This window comes from Aythya fuligula, chromosome 7, assembly GCF_009819795.1.
Source record: "Aythya fuligula isolate bAytFul2 chromosome 7, bAytFul2.pri, whole genome shotgun sequence".
NCBI lineage: Eukaryota > Metazoa > Chordata > Aves > Anseriformes > Anatidae > Aythya > Aythya fuligula.
The window spans coordinates 24,297,384-24,310,064 of record NC_045565.1 but is presented as its reverse complement, the minus strand read 5'-3'; the positions used below and the strand labels follow the sequence as shown (position 1 = coordinate 24,310,064).

The window sequence follows — 12,681 nt, the reverse complement described above, 5'->3', positions numbered from 1 at the left end:
TCTCAGCAGGTTTGGGCTAGAAAACACCGCGGCGTTTATTAGCGCTGCTGCATTTCCCTTGTCAGAACTATTCCGCTCACTAAAACACGGAGCTTGCTTTGCCATTTCCCTCACACGCAGACACGTCCTCCTGCCCCGAGATGAAAACATCCAGCCTCGAGATCTCTTTTCCTTGCCAACGAGTGAGGCTCTGGCAGGGTCGCAGACCTGAAGCCGATCAGGGTTGGGATGTCCTGTGGGTGTGCAGCTCTTCCAACACCGCACACCACGCCACTTTCTGATTCCTGATGAGTGCTGAGAGGCAGCAGCGTGACCTTGGAGCTTCAGGGTTGACTTTCACCGGTTTCTCTCCTAGAGTTGGCCTCACGATAAGACAGAGACTTCTATTTTAGCAGTTATTTGTCTGAGAGTTTTCCCTTTAGCTAAGTAGGAAGATTTCCACTTCCTTCCCCTCCAACCTTCCCCTCAATTGTTATCTGGCTACCGGCACAGATCTGCGAGAAAGCGTCTCCGAAACGGGGATTTCTGGCACGCCACCTGCTCCTAACTCAAATACCCAGAGCTACACATAAATACGTGGCACGGAACAGAAACACACACACACCAGGATACCGGGTGGGTTTTCGAACGCGTTCTGAGTGTGCTCCCTCTGAAGTCAATGAAAACCCAACCCAGAGCGTCTGAGGAGAGCAAATACGGCGAGGGAAACATGCAGATAAGCCAGGCACAACCGGAGCACGAGGCAGCCCGAAGGAGCAGCAGCGATTGACCTTCCGAACGTCCCTTCTGCGCTACGACGTGGATTGGAGGCTCCTTTTAACGAGGGCCAGCATCTGGAAACGAGGAGGAGCAGCCAGCAGCGTGGCAGCGAGCCAGCAATGCTGCAGGCACCCCCAGCAAACCCCGTCCTGGCGCAGTCCGCGGGCTACTGCTGCCGGGTGGCTTTGGGACAACGTTGTAGCTGCTGTCTTTGCTCCGTTCCTGACGAACAATCGTCTGTTTGTTCATTATCTGGCGACGGGACGCTCGGGTGCGTTGCTTCGGAGGCTGGACCGCTCAATTTTCATGCTGCTCCCAATCCACGGTGTCCCCTGGATACGCATCGAGTGCGGGAGGCTCGGGTCGGCTCTGTGCGGGGCAGGACAAGGAAAACTGGGCAGGAGATCCCGGGGATGAACGCAGGCTGCCCCGGCACACACAGCACTCTGGCTGGCACACGCAGCTCTCGGAAAGTTTGTTCTTTCGCAGCAGGATTTGAAGATGATCCGCTGAGTTCAGACTAAATGACAGCCTCATTTACATGTAAATTGCTTTCGTAGCTTTGCAGAAGGGAAGGTTCTGCCGAGCAGTGTTGGCCCCTGCATTTGGCCTGCCTTAAATTATAATATAACAACAATTATAATAATACAAACGCTACTTTGTACACAAAGCACGCCCTCCCCTGCAAACCCTGGCATGCTTCGGTAGGTCCTACAGCCCTCTAGTCAATAATCACCCTCTCTGCACGGAGAGACACCGAGTGACTTGCCTGAGGCCACAGAGGGATTCTGCAGCAAGTCCAAGGAAAGCTTTGCGGCTCCTAGCTCTGCTTCTTGACCAGCGTTAACCAGCCTCCAATATATGCAAAAAGACATCAAAGCTGACTGTGCCAGGAAGAAATTAACTCCGAAAACAAACAGAAAACCAACCCTGGGGTACCAGGAGGCCTCCTGGACTTTGCTGTTTGATCAGGGGAGGTAAAGTGTTAAAAGCTTTTGTTCTACTTGCACTGAGATCACCCGACAGTTGCGCATACATCGGGAAGAAGGAACGGCCAAGTCAGCTTGGCGGCAGAAAGGGGTGGAAGAGAAAGCTGCACCTCCCCTGCCGAGGAGTGAAGAGTTGCCACCGAAAGACAACGGGCAGGGAAGGGCCGGGGGAATACGTCAGGGACAACCTGCAGCAGCAGCGGGGGGTAAAGCCGCAGCGCTTCGCTTCAGCACATCCCCAGCGGCCGGCCTTGCAATGCGGAGGAGACACAACGTGATGGTGCAAAGACTGCATCCTCTGCACACCACCTTGTGCTCCGAGGGGGAGGCCGCGGGGAGCTAGAGGACAGGGTCTTTTCAAACCGATCCTGATGCTCCACAGTCCAAATCCACGCGACAGGAGGGGCACCAGCCGCAACAAGAGCCGCTGCAGCAAGGCTGAAGGGGAAAACGGAGCTGTGCTAGAGCCCAATCCTGCTGGAACGAGAGTAGTTGGATTTAGTGAGGCTGAGGCTGCCTTTGCTATGCCAGGGCAGCGGAGATCTCCGTTTCATATGCTTTCAAGCAGCCCTCTGGATCCTGCAGAGCTGCCTAAGTTACCCCTGTGAACAAACGGCTCTTTCTAGCTTCTCGAATTCTGTACAATAGCAAGGAAAAAGTACTTGACAGTATCTCTTTAAAGATAAACACACTGTAAACAGGAGATCTCCCCCGCCCCGGTAGCTTTCTTCCTCCTGCCTGTGCAAAACCAGAGGTTGCGACCTTCCCTGGGGTTCAGGCACAAGGACAGGATGCGCGAGAATAAAGTTGCCTCTGTTTGCAGCGATACCATAGCTAATAGCACCAAGACCAACACTTAAAACATGCCTAATTTGAGGGCAGGGAGGATCTGGGTTTGTTTTTCTTGACTGAACTAGAAAGTTCATCTTTAAATCTGTTCAGCTTCAAGCATGTGAGCTTTTGGCCTCCTTTAAACAGGGGAAATACCATTCCGTTTCTGAAAAGAAAAAAAAAAAATAGCACATGGAAGAACAGTTCTGCAGTCAGTAAAAGTTTGGCTAACAAAAGGACTCCAGAGTCACGTAAAGAACATTTAATCCATGGATTATAGGCTCGCACCTGGCAGAATGCATGTGTAAATACAGGCGTGCAGAGCGTCTACACCCTGGGCTAAGGCAGAGGGGAGTTCTGTAGCTAGGAGAGAGAGAAAGGGTTCTTACTACTAATTTTCATAGTTAAATATTTCTCACTCGCACTCACACATACGCAGGCTGTTCCCAGAGAGCTCAGCCTTGGGAAGGATAAAGGAAAGGGCTCAGTTCGGTCTGGGCTGGTGCTGAGGAGCTCCTCTTCTGTTTGCAGTGGTTGTGCAGCAAACTCTTTTATTTTGCAGGCAGAGTTTTTACTGCATTAATTATCCTGTGAGTCACTGGGTAATGGACAGTAACTTGGCTCTCCCAGTCGTTAGGAGGGTGTAATTCAGCTCTAATGCAGCGGGTTGTCGAACACAGCATCTGGCAAGATGGAGACTTTCAGTTTCTTTTCGGGCCAGCTGTACTCCTTTGGAAGTTTAAACTGTTAAGACAACACAGAGAGCTGGTTAGCATATATCCCTGCAACCTCATCCCCAGGAAAAAAAAACAAGCTCGTTACAAAGGCAGGCAGCCCCACGTTACTATTATTATTTAAAACAAGAGGCCACTAGGAAAACATTTCCCCAGCAGTATGTTTTGGACAGCAGTGGACATTAGATAATGTGGCCTGTGCCTCGGCTGCCAAAGTAAAGTCAGGAGATTTCAGCCCCTGCATTGTTTGTTTCATCGGATGGATTCCGGAGGCTTTCTGCTCCCATCACCATCTCCCCTCCCTGATCGCACCGAAAATTCCCAAATCTCTCCCTTCCCACCTGACCATGTCCCTTTCCCTCCAGGACCAAGGAGACCCTGTCGCAACCACGTGCATTCACACAGAGCTCTCCAAAACAGCGAGGGGGTGTGGGAGGGAGGGAGGTGGACCCGAACCATCACAGGGGCCATCCCCAGGCATTAACATCCCCGCAAGGGTTAACGTGGACCGGGGTTGACAAGTGCTGTCCCGGAGCAAGACAAGCTCCCCCTCAGTGTCACTTCAAATTTTGTTCTGGCTGCTGAGCCGGCAAAGACATGCCTGAGAGTGCAAGCAGGCCAAAAAAATGCAAACAGGCTAGATGTGGAGCTAGCAAAGGCTTCAAACCCTTACGTGGCAGCAGGGCAGCTGGTTATCTGCTGTTCTTTTTGACGCTTTTTCAGGCTAGAGATCTGCCCCAGCCAAGGCTGGCTGACAACCACTCCTGGGCCAGCACTTCAGGCAACCCCACTGCTTGGATTGATGGTCCTGAGCACATCGAGGACAGCTCTGGAAGCCAGTTTGCAGGATGATTTTGTTTCAAACCGTGCTGCACCCATGGCACAGCACTGCCCGATGCAGCAACAGCCCCTGACACCCCTAGGGCTCTCCCAGGGAGGAATCTCGCTGGGATCCCACACCACCAGCAACAAATGGACCTGGAGGCAGCTGCTTCGGGACCACACAGCGATCCTCTCCTGTGTGAGCCCCTCTGATGGGGCTCCGTACATCCCAGAGCTGGCGCAAGAGAAAAATGACCTGCAAACGGTCCGCCTTTATCCCATTAGTTGTCTTTTTTCCCATAAAAGCCCCACTCTGAAGGATATTAACCCACTCAGGGGCACGGCAGGATCATTCAGGACAACAGCTACCACAAACTCCTGCTTTGTCTCCTCTGGGGAGCATAAATACAGGTCCCACACAGCCCAGGGGATCCTTCTGAGTTCAAGGGCTAGGGTACACACAAAATAAGCCGAAGCTACCCAAACAGCTAATTTCACTTAACACGGGCAGCTCGTGATGCAGCGGAGGAAAGGCTTTCCTCGCAGCGCCGACGGGGCTTCCTTCAACCACATGAACATCAGCAGGAACCAGCCAGGGCTGCTGAGGAATGCGTGAAGTTGGCCCAAAGTGGGATCCTGCAACTTACAAATCCTTGGAGGGACCTAGATGCTGAAAGATCACATTTCACCTCCGGCATTTATTTATTTATTTTTTTTTTCCTTTTCGTAAACAGCGGCGGTTCCAGAGCGCTCCTCTCTGAGGAGAAGCCATCCTTTGCCTTTGTTTGTTTTTCGTTTTTGAATTTAGCAAAGCCCCAGCAGCTCGGAGGCGAGCGGCCGGCTGCCCTGCCAGGAGCTGCCATGCCCAGCGCCTTCGCCTCTCAGCGGAGCCGTGCGGAGCCTCAACTGCAGTTCAAGAGCTCCCGGGCTTCCATGTCACCGGCAAAAATGAGCTTTGGATTAGCTTTAACTGGATAAAAGCTGGCCTGAAAGTCCCTGCCCGGCCAGCAGCGTGCTCCCCTCGCTCACGCAGCGAAGAACACCCTGGCATTAAATCAGCTCCGGATTAAATAATTAGAGCCCTGAGATTTTTTCCTTAGGGGGAGGGGAGCGGGGCGAGGGATGGGAGGGCTGCTCTGCAAGCCAAGGAAAGTTTCTTTAGAGTCTGCAGGGAGCTGTAAAAAATGGGATTAAAAATATTACATGTCATTTCTGCCACCGCTCTTTGAAGTCAGGCAGAATATTTATATGGCATGCATGGGAGACAGGGTGTTAAATGTTCCCCAGGAAGAGATCACATGGCAAGGGGAAGTTTAGCACCGCACAGCAAAGCTTTCTAAAGCTCCCTGGGCTGCTGCTGCAACGCTTCCAGGCTGGTGATGGTCTTTTGCACATTGTGCACTGGCTTACAGGGGCGGCAGGTGAAGGCCAAGCAGCAGACGTGAAAAACTCCCCCGTCTGCTCCCCAGAGTGGAAAAAGGAGGCCCCCAGGACAGATTGTTCGGCAGTAAATGTGCTTCCAGCCTTCCTGAGAGGGGGAGAGGAGGTGTGTTGGGGGCTGCTGATGAGGACGTTGTTATCCACAGCACGGAGACAAACCCTGAGACCCAGCCCCGGGGCTGCACCGCCTCGATTCGGGGTGCTCAGATACCGAGCTGGGAACGGTGCTGGCGGAAAGGATGCTCAGCACCTCCCTGAACACCCACCGCTGCCCTGCACTGCTTGCAATCCCTTCTCGCAGTGCCTTCCTTAGCCCAGGGCAGGTGTGAAGGTCTAGCAAAGCCTCGAGCCTCCAGGGCAGGGCTGGATCAAAGCGAGCTGCGGCGCTGCTCTCTGGGGCAGTGCACGGGGGATGCGGGAACGAGGCAGCCTTACCTCCTCCGGAGAATTCAGATCTTCTAAATCTTCCAGCATTCTCTCTACAAACTCTTCCGTCAATAGGATCTGCAAAGGAAAAGACAGCCGTTTATGCCTTTGTACGCCTGGTTTTAGCTAATTGCCAAGCAGCAGAGCAACTTTTACACTTGAGCAGACCGGACCAGCTGACTCCTTCCCCACGTCCTTCTTTCCTGCAACACAAAGGTTTGAGGGCAGGAGCTCCTAACTTTGCCTCTCGCCTCAACCGCTGCAAAAAAAAAAAATGTTAAAATTATAAGGCAATCTTTTTTGACCCTCAATTATCTTCCTAAGTCTAAAATTAGAGGCTCGGCTTTAGACAGACGGAGTGGGGAAGGAGGAAAAGGGGTCAAGAGAACAACTGCCGGAGAGGCAGTGGGAGACAGAGCTGCTTTCATCTGATTCCTTGAAGTGAAGCTCACAGCTGAATTAGGAAACAGCAGTGCAGTGAGAGCCCGAAACCTGTGCAGAGCCAGAGCTCTGGGCAGGCGGAGGGCTCTGTCTGGCACACCGTGTTGTTTAGACAAACCAAGAGCCTGTGGTGGGAGCTGATGAACCAGGACCCCGGCTGTGGCTCTCGGGGACCCTTCCCACTCCTTGCCAGGACAGCAAACACGAAGCAGCCCGTGAGAGGGGCTGCTGACAGGCCAGGACGAGGCCAAGGTCCCCACGAGGCCCAGGTTGCAGCAGTACCTGGCGGATTACCCCCAGTTCAGCCTACAGGTCTGGTTCTTCCCCACCGCTCCTCTTTTCCTTCCTTCGCTCCACCCTTTCCTCTGTCCCTGCCGCCGCTTTCCATCCCGAACTGAGCACCGTCCCCAGGCCCCTTCCTCACCCTCCCCTGGCCCTGGGGAACTGCAAACCCTAAATCCAGATCTGAGAGCTACGATGTTTCTGCACTGCTCTTCCCTTCTGCCTCGCCACCACCGCACACTGATTTCCCTGGGGGTGAGGGAGCTCCAGCCTCCCCTCTCCATCACGTTTCCCTCCTTGCTTAGCAGGCTTCGGGCCAGATTTTACAACCGAGCCGCTCAGCGTGGATGCAAGCAGCTCCACCAGGCCCCTCCGCTCATACCTCAAACCTGGAAAATGAATAAAAAAAAAAAAAAAAAAACAACCCTGCTGCAGCCAGCAGCCAGGATCTCGCTGCTTTGGACACGAGTCTGCAACCTGGCACCGCTCCGCAGCCTGGCGAGCTGAGAAACGTCGCGCTGAAACACGCGGTGCCACCGCAAACTGCTGCAGTCTCCTTGCAGGAGGCTGGGACCGCTCTGCCTGTTGGACTGGAGGCACCCGTTTGTTGGCTGCCTGCACGACGAGGAGGAAGGAGGCTGGCCGTGCTGGAGGCAGGAGGGCGACCCGAGAGCTCAGCAACCGGAGGAAGAGCTGGGTGGGGAGCCGGGGCCGCGGCGCGGAGCCGATCGCTTTCTGCGGAGGTGCAGCCCGCAACGGGGCGAGGGAAGGAGAACGATTTGGCAGGCACCGAAAGGCACAGAGCAGCCGGAAAAAGGAGGAGGAATTGGTATTCACAGCAATCAGGCAAGGAGGAAATGAATATTCAGCCCGCCACGGATGAGCAAAAATGCCAGAGGCTGGGATGGGTGAGGGAGCAGGAATGAGGAGCCGCGGCTTTGGCAGGGGAACCAGGCGAGGAGCAGAGCAGGAAGACCCCTGGGCGCTCCCAAGGTGCCAGAGGCAGGGGAGAAATGGGAACCACGTGTGCGAGGCAGCCAGCTGCAAATAGGCTGGTGGAAAACAAGGCAGGGTGCGCAGGGGTGAGCAGCAAAGGGTAGAGAGAGCGAAGGGGGGACAGGTCAGCTCTTGTGGCTAGCACCGACCTGGCGAGCGATCCCCGGAGATGGCCGAGCCCCTCTGCAGCTCGCTGCCACCCTCCCGGCAGGATTTGTTAATCCAGCTGAACAAAACCCAAATTCCGCTGATCTAGCGAGCCGAACCGGCTCCCTGAAGGGCCTGACAAGTGGATCGGGGCAGCCGTCTGCGGCTCAGCTGTCTCAGGGACCGTGTTAGTGGGATCTCGGCGACGGCAGCCTACGCTGTGCAGCACCACGGAGCAGGCTGAGGGAAGATCACAGCGCCGTTCTGCCAGCCCTGCACAGACACTTCACTTTGGTGGAGGGCAAGCGTCTACGGCTGCAGTGACAAACCGCTGCAGTGACATTCCCGCAGCGCGTCACTCGGAGCCCGTCCTACAGAGCCAGCTGCAGCCCGAGTCAGAAAAAAAAATACCCCAAAAACCTGACTGCCCCGTAGAGCTGGGGGAGCCTGCCCTAATTCCTGGAGCAGAAGGGAGTCTCCGAAATACGGGTGCACACGAGCTGGTCCCTCGGCAGCACTTCTGAACTCTCCTGAGGATGCAGGGAAACGCAGGCGCTCCCTGCACAGAGAAAGCTTTGAAGCAAGAAGTACAGCCATCCTGGATTCGCATCCAGACGAGACTTCTCCTCTGAGAAGCAGCCCCATTTAAACAGCCCAAGAGCATTAAGGTCTTGGCCATAGATCAGGCTGACACCCACACCTGCCATCAGCAAAACCAGCTTCGTGCTGGTGAGCCAGTCCTTGCTCCTCGGGAGGAGGATGAGAATAAATCCGATCCCACCTCGGCTTCCCTCGCTCACAATATTTCAGGTTTCCAGTTCTTGCAGCATGCCTGCTCCTGCACAGTATGATACCCCATTACATTAACACACACACGTTATATGTGCATGATATTAAAGGTGACATTCCCAGCAAATAAACATGACAGACTGCCATTGCTCTAGGCACCTAATTTAATTTCCTTTGGGATTTAAACCTTAGAAGCTCAAATTAAACAAATAGGCCCTGTTCACTTTGTATTTCAGACCTGAATCCAGAGTTTTCCTCTGATGCTGTTAGCCGATCTTATCAACAGGACACTGCACAGAGATCATAATGATGAAGCAGCTTTTTCTCTCTGCAAAGGAAAACGGAGCTGCAGCTAGGGGAAAACTCTGCGAGCTGGAAGGCAAATGAAACTGTCCCTAAATGCAGAGAAAGCCTTCTTCCCCCAAAATCCCTTGGCCATTGCTTTGTGACGGAGCTCTCCCGAGCAGCAGCGGGTGTCCCCCAGCGCTGCAGCAGCTTGGTGCTCGCAGCTCGGTGTTTTCACAGCTCTGTGCAAACATTCTTGCCCGCCCGGCCTGCTGAAGCTGGTTGCAGGGTGTAGCTCAGCCTTTGTGATGCCTGTTTGCAGTATGCACAAGGGAAGGGACATTCCCTGTGGTGCTGCACAGTTCTGCTTGCATCAGGATCTCGGTGAGCTGACCCGGAGAGGCCCAGGCAGATGCCATCCCGTTGCTAGCAGAGCCGTGCTCCATTCCCCACGCGCTCTGCGTCTCCGTGAATGCTGCTAATGCTGCAGGTGCTTGGAAGAGGATGACTCCCCTAAAATTACGTCCCTATTTTCTATCACAGGGACCTTCCACGCAGCCAAGGCCGAAAATTTAGGTTCTGGTAGCCGCGTGTGTCCAGGCGCGTTACGAAACACCTCACCAGGCAGCCTGGTTCAGGTGGAGGCGTTCGGGGAAGGCGCGGGCTGCGAGCATGATGTCTCCCTCTCGTGGCAAGTCCCACCTGAGCCTGCTGAAACCTGCTTCTTACCTACGGGACTCTGCTACAGGTCAAGTGAAGGAGACGGCGTGGAAGCCTTCATCGTTGAAGCTTCCATGCCCGCAGATAGTTGAGAAACCTGCGTCGTGACTCCCTCCAGGTAGGCAGCTGCGGATGCGGGGAAACAGGTGAGATCTGAAGATGTACACAAGGTCACGGGGCTCTGGAACAGTTCGTCTGACTTTGAAAGCTGTGCTCAGTAAAACATTAAAGACTTTACAGTCAGCTTATAGGTGCCATACACACCCAGCACCCCACCTCTCGCTTCAGGGTTCAACCCCACCACCAGGACCTGACGTTCTGTGACCACGGGTCACGCCGATGCTGATAGCCCGGCACATCTGGCAAGTTTCTGGTCAAAGATGACCCTGAGAAGCTGAGTGTAACCGAGCTGCAGCTCTGTCCAGCTTCAGGGAACACGATCTGTCCAAGGCAAGAAGAGACTGACCCGGGGACAATTACGCAGAGATGCTTTAGCTGATAATAGCCATTTTTCTTGCCTACCTCGAAACAAAACCGAACGATCCCACACTTTGCCCTAGTGCTTTGTTTGCATTAAACATTGCCACCAGCTTTTCTAACAGGTTTGTCAAAGAAAAGAAAACGTGTTTTATTAGATCTGGACTTAGTACGGAGCTGGCTCGCAGGGCTCAGCCCGAGAAGGTGGGGACACGTCGCAATAAACCCCTGTGCAAATCCCAACCCTCCTCAGCCACTGCCCATCCGTACAGATGCTGTGCCTGGAATGGGTGGAGCCGCTGTACCCTAAGCCGCGTGTCATCTGTTACCTCTGCAAATACCCAGCAGCTTTTAGGAGCCCTTTGCCCTAAAATCGTTTCAGACTAATTCCTGTCGACAGCCCAACACAAAACGCAGCTAAGGCGTGTCAGCCTTTCCCCCTGAACTTAAACGTCACCCACAAAACCCCTCACGAACCCTGCTTTGTGCCACAAGCACCCCCCAGCCCATCTCTCCGCTGTCCCCTTGGCTTGGCCGTGTTCGTGCTGCCTTTCAAGTGGTTCGGGGCCTTGTCACCATGTCCTTCTACGCCGTGCCCAGCCCTGGCACCGTCTCCAGAGCTACCAGTACTGCAGCAAACACCTTCGATGGGAAATTCCATTCTTGCTCTTCCAGGAGATTCGTAACCCTCCGTGTCAAGGAAAAACATCCACTCGCAGATGCCTACGGGACCCTATTGCTTCACAGCGCGATGTTACAACCCCAGAAGAGGAAGTATAGGATGAGGCTGGGAGATTTTGACCTTGTGGGATCTCTCCATGACGTTCCCAGCTTCAAGGCTAGTCCCGGGGGCTCTTTGTAGCCCAGCCCGACAAGACCAATCTTGCAGACAGGGCTGTATGCAGTGAACACACAAAGTTGGGTTCAGCTGGAGAAGGTTGGCAAGGGAGCCAAGAGGAGAGGCAATACCCATGCTTTCAGAGTGAAAATTGGCCAGAAGAACGGGCATTTCAGGGAATGTTCTGGGCAGATGAGAGAAGAGCTACGAACAGTAGCCAAAATGCACTTTGAGTAGCAAGGGAGAGGCATTATGCTGTCAGAGAGTCAGCCAGCTTAAGAAGGATGGAAGAACTTGACTCATCTACAACTAGCCTGGACAAAGCATGAGGGAACACGCTGCAAAGGGTTGATATGGGAAGGATCGTGATGACCTAACGGGATGTTTAACTTCTACTGCAAGCTTTTCCTGGCATCTCACGAATTCAGATAGTGAGAAAGAAGAACAAAAAAGGGATATAAAGCTAGGAGGTTTTGTGAAGTGTTGGGGGGAAGACGATAAACTTACTGGAAAGCGTTAGCTTAGGTTGTCCTAGGACTGACCAAGAATTTGGGGAAAGCCACCTAAAAGATTTAGAAAACGTTTTTCTTGGGACAGATAACATAAAACTGTTTTGGGGAAGAGCAGGTTGTAGTTGGACGTGACTGAAGCCAGTTTGCGGGCACTGTCCTTAAACTCACCAGGCTAGGAACAGCACATCTAGTTTTGGGCACAGCACATCTATTCAAGCTGGGAAGACCAAAACCCGTCCCCTACCACTTCAAAAGAGGACTTGGCCCATAGCTGCCACTTACGGGCGAGCATCTCAAGTACCAGAGTAGCTCTTCCAAAAGTTCCTTTGAACCTCTGCTGCTGCCATTATGCCAATGTGCATAAATGATTTAACATGTGGTATAGCAGAGAGAAGAACCAGATGTGCTCATTTCCAGGGGAATGTCCTAACGCTACCGGAACAGAGTCATTCTCTTGTGCTGTCTCTGTGACTAATTCAGTGTTTTATACGATGTGGAACGACTCCAATTGGATGAGCTGAGGAAGAACCAAAATACCCTATAGCTGTGGTGCCCATAAAGCTAAGAAGTAGAAATAGGGGTTGAAATAAAAGCAAGGGGATGGAACATGAGTTTCTCATATCCTGGGCGAGCGTTTTGTCCCCCAAACGCTGATTAGAGAAGGCAAAACTTCTGACAACTCCAGTTCCATTCTGCAAAACTAGATTTTGTTGGGGCTGTTTTTATTGAAGAAAACCTTCTATTTCTGGTTTCATTCAACACAAAGGGATTTTTTTTTTTCTCCTTTTGGTTTCTTTAAGGCTTTTGTTTCAGCAAGAAAAACTGAAAAATATTTAAAGATTGAGCTCGGTCTGATCTTCTTTCCCAGATTTTTCACTTAGGTTGCCAAACCAAAAGAATGGACTGTCCCCTCTGACCCTGCTCACTGCAATCTCCCCCCACCCTACAAGTGCCAGCACAGATAGCACATGTTGATAGCTCCCGAATGCTGGGTGCTTCCCACAGGTTCCAGGTACCTATCCTGCCGACAAACACGCTTGTTTAACATTTTCTATGAGAAATTTGACCTTGCTGTCCTAAACCTCAACTTATTTTTCCATGCTGGATGTCTTTTTTTTGTTGTTTTTTAAGGGTTTTTAGGGGAAAAGGAATCAAGTTATCTCAAAGAGGTGTTTTGGAAAACCTATCTTTTG

At 52.8% G+C, this 12,681-nt stretch overlaps 1 protein-coding gene across 2 annotated transcripts in view; it reads right to left on the bottom strand.

Moving 5' to 3' along the window:
• Nucleotides 1-2,826: 2,826 nt before the first annotated feature.
• SUFU (SUFU negative regulator of hedgehog signaling) overlaps nt 2,827-12,681 on the bottom strand; it is a 79,095-nt gene continuing 69,240 nt past the window's right edge. For both annotated transcript variants that reach the window (XM_032191339.1, XM_032191340.1), the window contains exons 11-12: nt 6,011-6,079; nt 2,827-3,323 (exon numbers count right to left, since the gene is read on the bottom strand). In XM_032191339.1, coding sequence (XP_032047230.1) covers nt 3,234-3,323; nt 6,011-6,079 — 159 coding nt within the window. In that variant the 3' untranslated portion in view covers nt 2,827-3,233. The remainder of the gene's footprint in view (nt 3,324-6,010; nt 6,080-12,681) is intronic.